General features: G+C 42.0%; 1 protein-coding gene across 1 annotated transcript; it reads left to right on the top strand.

Annotated features, from left to right (window-relative positions):
- The first annotated feature begins 5195 nt into the window (after positions 1-5195).
- Positions 5196-7556, top strand: LOC140202098 (probable G-protein coupled receptor 139). Its single transcript, XM_072266957.1, has 2 exons — positions 5196-5265; positions 6658-7556. Exons 1-2 carry the CDS (start codon positions 5196-5198, stop codon positions 7554-7556), a joined length of 969 nt encoding a protein of 322 aa, XP_072123058.1.
- Positions 7557-7958: the final 402 nt, after the last annotated feature.

A 7958-nucleotide genomic window follows, 5' to 3' on the forward strand; every position in this document is an offset into this window, starting at 1 on the left:
GTAAAGCCTTACGCTAACCAAAACGCTACTGTGCAGCCCCGCAGTTGCTCGTAAACATTTAAATCAGGAGACTGGCTTCACTCACACCATTTAGTCTGGAATTTATGGACCAATGGACTAAACTGCAATGCAAAGACAGTCAACTGTAAACACCTTACTACTGTCTGAGTGAGCAACACCACCTCAATCATTTGACATGACCCTTCTGTTCACTTTACCCATAAAAATTCCCCTAGTCATTAACTATCAAAATTAAATATGGGAATAAAATCAAGAGGAACCAAGGAAAAGCATAATCTATGAAGGTCAATATGCCATATGAAACATTCAGAATCCATTGCTGCAAAGTAAATTACAGCTAAAGTATTATCATCAAATCTGTCACACTAATCCATGGGCTGATTCATAAATCTAGAAATGTTATTTAAAATTAATCAGCATTCCCTGGAGAAACCCAATGACCCAGGAACAAAATGTTTTGTATGCACCAGAAACAAAATCAGAGAATAAATAAATTGATAAACTTTTAGTACACAAGTAGTATTTCATATCAATCGTATGCAAGGAACACTGCAGAATAGTTGGATGCTTTGAAGTAATTAGTTATGTACACTGAACCATATCATAGCGTAATGTAAAAGTATTAAGTTGACCCAATGCCAATGTTACTAGGAGGACATTTGGATATGCAAGCGTGGACTGAGAGTAGTCAATTGAATGTAATGCAACATGAGGTGTTTAAAAAGGTGATAGAAAGGGTGGGGAACTGCCTACAACTGGACGTTCCTAAGTGTGGAAAAATGAGGAGAGCAGAGAGACAGGACATTACTTCAGGTACTGAGAATTAACGCAAGAAAAGCTGGGAGAAGTATCAAACAGGCAAAACATCAAAGTTCAAAAAAAATATATTGTCAAAGTATGTTAATGTCATCGGCTGGTGGTAGAATAACATCAGCACCGGACATCAAGGCGAATGGTCCGAGTTTGAATCCAGCCGGATCGTTGCGTACTGGGCTGAACATTGAGCCAGCAACTCAGCCTCGTAGAAAACAGTCTATGCTATGGAAATTGCAAAAAGTGCCGCTTGATGTGCCACAAGGCACAAGAAGGAACAACAATGTATATGTGAACATATACTACCTTGGGATTTATCTCCTTGCAAGCATTCAGAGTAGAACAAAGAACTGAAGAAGGGCCAATGGAAAACTTCACAGAAAGACTGACAAACAACCAATCTGCAAAAAGGACAAACTCTACAAATATAAATAATAATAATAATAATGAACAACAATATGAGAAAGTCTGCAGATGCAGGAAATCCGGAGCAACATAAACAAAATACTGGAGGAACTCAACAGGTCAGGTACCATCTGTGGAAATGAATAAACAGTTGACATTTTGGGCTGAGACCCTTCAGAGGACTGGAAAGGAAGAGGGAAGACACCAAAATAAAAGGAATGGTGGAGGGGAAGGAGGATCACTAGAAGCTGACAGGTGAAGCCAGGTGAGTGGGAAAGGTAAAGGGCTGGAAGGAAGAATCTGATAGGAGAGTAGAGTGGACCATTGGAGAAAGAGATAGAGAGGGGACCCAAGGGAGGTGACAGGCAGGTGAGAAAAGGTAACAGGCCAGAGGGGGGAATAGAAAAAGAGGAGAGGGAGGAGGAATTTGTTTTACCAGAAGGAAAATTCGTTATTAATGCCATTTGGTTGGAGGACCCGCAGACAGAATATAAGGTGTTACTAACCCATCCTGAGGGTGTCCTTATCCTTCTGCTAAAAACATGTTTCCCTCAGATTATTACTTGAAGATCCTGCTCTTTAATCTATGAGATAGCTTTCCAACTTCATGTTGCAGGACCACACTTCTCCTTTCACTAATGATTACCAGTGTGGACTATGATTTCTGGTTGCTTGTCCTTGCCATTTAGAATGCTCAACAATATTCTGTGGCATCAGTGACACTGGCACCAGGGAGACAACACATGATACCTTGATTATATGCATTGCTGTCTATTCAAGTCATCATCAATGGACTCTTGGTCATCCCCTTATGCTGCCGAGCCACCCACGGTGCCGTGATCTTGGCTCAGCATGGATATGTTCACCGCCAGCATTTTCCAACACAGAGAAAGGGTCTGGGGGCCAGATGCCCTCTGTCATTTCCCTGACTGCCTCTGCTTGATGCTCACCCATTACTTTTTGATTCACCTTTCCTTAGGCTGCAGCAGGACCATCTCTAAACAGATCGTCTTCACACAATTTCCATAGTCGATGATGCACCGCAGTACCTTCAGTTGGTGTTCAAATGTCAAGTCCTGGCAAAAACTGAAAGCATCCCCCGCAAATGATGTCACCCAGAGCTCAAGAAATGACTTGGAATTCCCATCCGTTGGAACACCTGGAATGAACACTCTTGCTGCACTTTCTTTTGAGAAAGATCACCCACCCCCATAAACACACTGAAAATAATCCCACCAGTTCCTACCCTTATATAATCTAGAGAATATGTCAAATTGCACACTAATCACCCACGAGCCTTGTACCAATGACAGACTGTCCCACCACAGGTCCGTGTTGAGAAGACGATAAGGTACTCATCGAAGAAATCGAAAATGAAAGACTGATTGGTAATTGGTTTGTTACTTTCACATATCCAAAGATGCAATGAAAAACTTTTGTTTGCGTGCCACTCAGACAGGTCATTCTCTGGTGAATTCTCTCCATCACATTGGGAAGGAGTTAAGGGTGCATTAGTTCCCACACCACCAGGTTCAAGCACAGTCAATACCCATCAACCATCAGGCTCCTGAACCAGCATGGATAATGTCACTCACCTCAACGCTCAACTGATTCCAAAGGACTCTACATCTGAAGTTCTGAATATTATTGAAATAAGTTTTTTTTTTACTTGCACAGTTTGTCGTTTCTATGTTGGTTATTTGACAGTCTCTGTTTGTGTGGGGGGTATTTGGAGTGTCCAGGAAGGGTAGCACCTCTGGCAAATGGGCACGTTGTGTCCATTCCAGGGCAACTCATCCACACTTGGTCCCCACCGGAAACTGAGCTCTCACCTTTGGCCCTAAGTAGCAAGTAGCTCTTGGCACCCTGGTACACCTCTTCAACAGGCAGGCTAAACCAGGTGAGGGCAGCCAGCAGCTTCACAACCTGGTGAGCTAGGAAGATGCCTGTCCAAGCGTGCGATTCAGCTCCAGTAGAATGGGCGGATGAGATCTACAGTGAGATCCAAAGGCCAGGAAGGTGGTACTGCAACACTCCATGGAGAGCAAAGGACAACACTCAACACTGCAACACCCAGTGGACAGCATGACAAGGCACAGAAGACACCAGGGTCACCCACTGCAATGAAGGAAGATCCCAGTTTGTGATGCCTGTTCATACCTTGGACAGGGACTTCAGACGATGAGAGATTGGAACTGCCTCAGTGCAAAGGCTTTTTTAACTAAAAATTGTCCCACACAGGTTTCCTGTCCTCATCAGACATGGTGGACAACCACCAGGTTTGTGTGTAGTGTCTTATCAGTTCCTCTGTAATTCTGTGTTCTACTGGGAATGCCTGCAAGAAAATGAATCTCAGTCTATTATAAGGTGACATATCCGTACCATCAGAATAAATTTACTTTAAATTTTGAGATGAGAAGTATTTAAAAAGGGTAACTTTACCTAAGTTAGATCAATCACCCAGTTGAGATGGAATGCATCCCAGACTGCTGAGGGAAGTAAAGTAGGTAAGAAGGCACCTGTCCATAATTGGTAGATTAGCGATTACAATGTTTTAAATATTACGCGCTTATTCAAAAGACGACATGGAAATAAACCCAGAAACTCTACAGACAGGATGATTGAACTTCTGTGATGGAAATTGTTCAAAGCAATTATTGAGGACAGAATAAGCAATCATTTGGACAGATGTAAATTGATGAGAAAAGGCCAATGTGGGGTTATCAAAGGCGTATGGTGCCCAGCTAACTTGGTAGAGTTTTTTACCCCCGGAAAATCAGGAGGTAATTAATGAAAGAAATATAATTGATATGTGTTTTGAAAAGTTTTCTCATCAGGTGCCAAATGACAGGATTATCATCAAGACTGATGATATACAAGAATATTAGCAAGGATAGAAAATTGGCAAAGTAACAGGAAACAGGGAGCGACGGTGGAATGCTGCTTTTCAGACTGGAGAGAGGAAGACAATGCAGTTCCCCATGGGTCAGTACCAGGGTCACTTCTTTTCCTACTCTGATTTAGATATGTATGTTCAGGAAAGTGAATCCAAATCTGCAGATGAGACATACTATATAGAGAACTACAAGGAGACCAACAGACATCAAGAAGATACAAACAAGCTGTGAGAATGGGTGATTGAAATTCAATGCTGAAAGATCTGAAGCATTACATTTGAGTAGAAAGCGTGAGAAGGAGCTGCAGAGCAAATCTGTGGGCCTGTCTTGGATGAACATTTCATCATTGATCACAATATGGTGAAAGAAGGCTGAAGAATTGGAGGATGACATAGAGAAGAAATTAAAGAAGGTATGAAGATGAACAGACTGTAAACCTGGATGTGAGAGTCATTTTTATATCCCAGGAGGGAACAAAGGAAATAGAATAGATGTCAAATTTATATTAGGAAGGACAGTGTAGGACTAGGTACAGATGTGATGTCATGACAAAAGATGACAGTTTTTTTCCCGGTGGGGGGAAGGGGGATCATGCTTATTGTGGCAGGGGGGAGCTGGGGGGTGGGGGGGGGGAGTCTTTGGGATTCTAACATTTAACTGTCGTTCATACTACCCTGGGATTCATTTTCTTGTGGACATTCACAGTAGCTTCACAGTCACTAACAGTGGCCAGCTCCCTCTGCCAGACAACACACAGTTCTGTGAGGATAACTAATGAAGGGATAGGTCACTTGCGCAATCACTACACACAAGCCTGTCATTGAGAAAATACACGTGCTTTCTGGAGATCTATTGTTTTCCAAAGAAAAAAAATAAATTAGCTTCTAAAATAGGTTTAGTCTTTGGTTGATTAAGTCTGGTTGTTTATTTGAATGTAACAGAGTTCACTCCAGGTGAGGATCCCAGCAGACCATTCCATTGCATATAAGAAAGGACTCCTGTAACTAGACTGACAACATTCAGACAGTGCCTGATGGGCAACTCTCCTTGACACATAACATGGGCTATCCAGTTATCTTTGTGTTTGAAAGCATCTACTACCCCATTCTTGCAGCAGTTGGCATTACAGGTAAGGGAAAGGAACTAGTTAATGTGCATAATTTTCTGAATGTCCTGTAAATGTTTATTTATTCTTCTCTTGCATTGCAACGTGCAAATATTCCTTTTTATAGAAGGGAGGCTGAGAGTAAATGTATCAGACAGGTGGAGGGAGGCAAGCAGAGATGTATAACAAGCACGATGTACTTCCACCAGCTGCAGTAAGATGCCTCCACCGGATGCACCTTTCCTTCCTTTCACCATCTGGAGGTACCGTTCCTCCTCTAACTCCCTGGTTCACTCATCCATCTCCACCAACATCCACTGCCCTGCTCAGCACTGTTTTATACAACCACATCACCTTCCCTTTGCCTCTTCCATTCCCACCATTCAGGTGACCAAGCACTTCTTCTGAATGAGGCAATAACATCCTTGTGATCCTTCAAAATTGGTGAAGTATCTTCAGTGCTCATGGTTTGGTGTCCTCAATACTGAACCAGCCTAATGCAACCAACCGTTGTGTCACACTGGCACAGTTAGTAGTTCTGCTGTCTCACAGCTTTAGTTACCCGGGTTCAGCTCTGATTTCTAATGCTCACTCGTTAGGGTTTGATCATTCTCCTTTTGGATTTTTATCCAAGAGCTCCAGTTTCCTCCAGAACCTGAAGGAGGCTTGGATTGAATAATTAAACATCCTGCTCGGTGACTGGAGGATCTAGTGTGAGTTCAGGGAAGTCTGGGGAGAAAAAAATGAGATTAGCATAAAAATGTCAGTACAGACTTGGCTATGTACTACGTATGTGAACGTATGACAGCATTTTGTTGAATATTGCCACGAGGTTAGTTGTCAGCAGACATCTGATTGTTGCTCCAACTCCGAACTTCCTCTCTTTCATTCTATCTCTATCTCTCACTCACACACACACTCCCTTCTTACACTGCCCCTGTTAACACCAATGTAAGCAGAAGGAAATATATCTCCTGGATGTCATGTTGGACTCAATAGTGAATTCAAGGATTTCAGATGCCCAGCCATTCCAGTTTTCTGTCAGTTCTGATGTTAGATCAGTAACATGTAAAGTTTAACATAATAGACGTTCTCTGATCTGTGGATTAATTTCAGCATTGTGGGGTTTTTTTTGGGAGGGGTGGATTTTCGGGAAAGCAATGTTTTTTTTTGCTTCTCACAGTTACAATATCTTTTAATGCAGTGTTTTCATCTATTTACCACCTTTCTGCCAGATCAGCTGTTAGTAATAATCCTTTGCTGGCCTTTTTCAGACAATACTAACATCATTCACCATATGTAGAATACTCTGTTCTTCATATTGTAACCAAGTTTTTTCAATTTGTAATTCCTTTTCACCCTGGCATTGACTTATTTGCAGAGTCTGGTGACAACTTCCTTTTCTTTCTTTTGCAGTTAATCTGGTGGCGATTGTAATCCTGTGCCGGGGAAATTGTGGACTCTCCAAATGTATTACTCACTATTTGGTTGCCATGGCAATGGCGGATCTAATGGTGGTGATCTTCGAAGTCATACTGAAGCGAATTAACAACATTTATTTGCCGATAAACTTTTTGTTCATCACTCCGGTCTGTGCCACAATACTTGTCGTAAAGATTACCGCCCTCGATTGCTCTGTTTGGTTCACGGTTGCTTTTACCTTTGATCGCTTTGTGGCCATTTCTTGTCAGAAACTCAGACCAAGGTACTGTACCAAGAGGACAGCAGGTGTGGTTATTGCCACTTTGTGTATGCTGGCCTGTTTGAAGAGCATCCCGTTTTACTTTTCAAATGAACACAATTATGTGATTAACAACATTCCATATCTCTGCATGGGAACTGCTGCCTATTATACCTCACCCCTGTGGGCGGCTTACGAGTTGTTTGACAGTATAGTAACTCCTTTGACACCAGTCTTTCTCATCCTTTCATTCAATGCCCTTACCGTTAAACATATCATAAAGTCCAATAAAATCCGTAGGGCGCTTGTGAGTAACAGCGATAATCGCAATGATCCCGAGAGTGAGAACCGTAAGAAGTCAATGGTTTTGCTCTTCACTCTATCTGGCAACTTCATCCTCCTCTGGACACCCTATTTTGTACATTCCTTAAAATGGCAAGTGAAAAACTACAATTACGAGGATAAGTATTACACTAATCCCATATACATCAACCAGCAAACGGGATTCATTTTGCAACTACTCAGTTCCTGCACCAACACTTGCATCTATGGACTGACACAGAGGAAGTTCAGACAGGAGCTGAAAAATGGGGTGAAGTATCTGGTCACACTGAACGGGAAACTCTGTCAATAGAAATCAACTGACATAAAGCTGTACCAAATATTGTGGGTTTTCTCTCTCTCTTGCAGTTTATTTCAGGTTGAAACTGAACATGTGACAAATTAAGGTTTTTTTTCTTTTTTACTTCATCATACTGGGAGATAATCAGGGAGAGTTGAGAGCCAGTTAATCATATAACCCTCAGGTTCTGTCAGCTGCGTGAGTCTAAGGAAGGCCATCTCTGTCCCCACCAAACGTGTAAGATTGAGGTGCAAAACCTCCTGTTTGCGTGGATGCTGCGTGATGTGTTACCCTGTTACAAATCAGTACCACGAAATAACAGACAGGAGACCATATGAAATTAAACGATTTAGCTTTATAATTCTGATTTGACTGAAGGGTTAGTGAAGTAAAGTAAAGAGAAAAGGGTCCATG

This window comes from Mobula birostris, chromosome 8, assembly GCF_030028105.1.
Source record: "Mobula birostris isolate sMobBir1 chromosome 8, sMobBir1.hap1, whole genome shotgun sequence".
NCBI lineage: Eukaryota > Metazoa > Chordata > Chondrichthyes > Myliobatiformes > Myliobatidae > Mobula > Mobula birostris.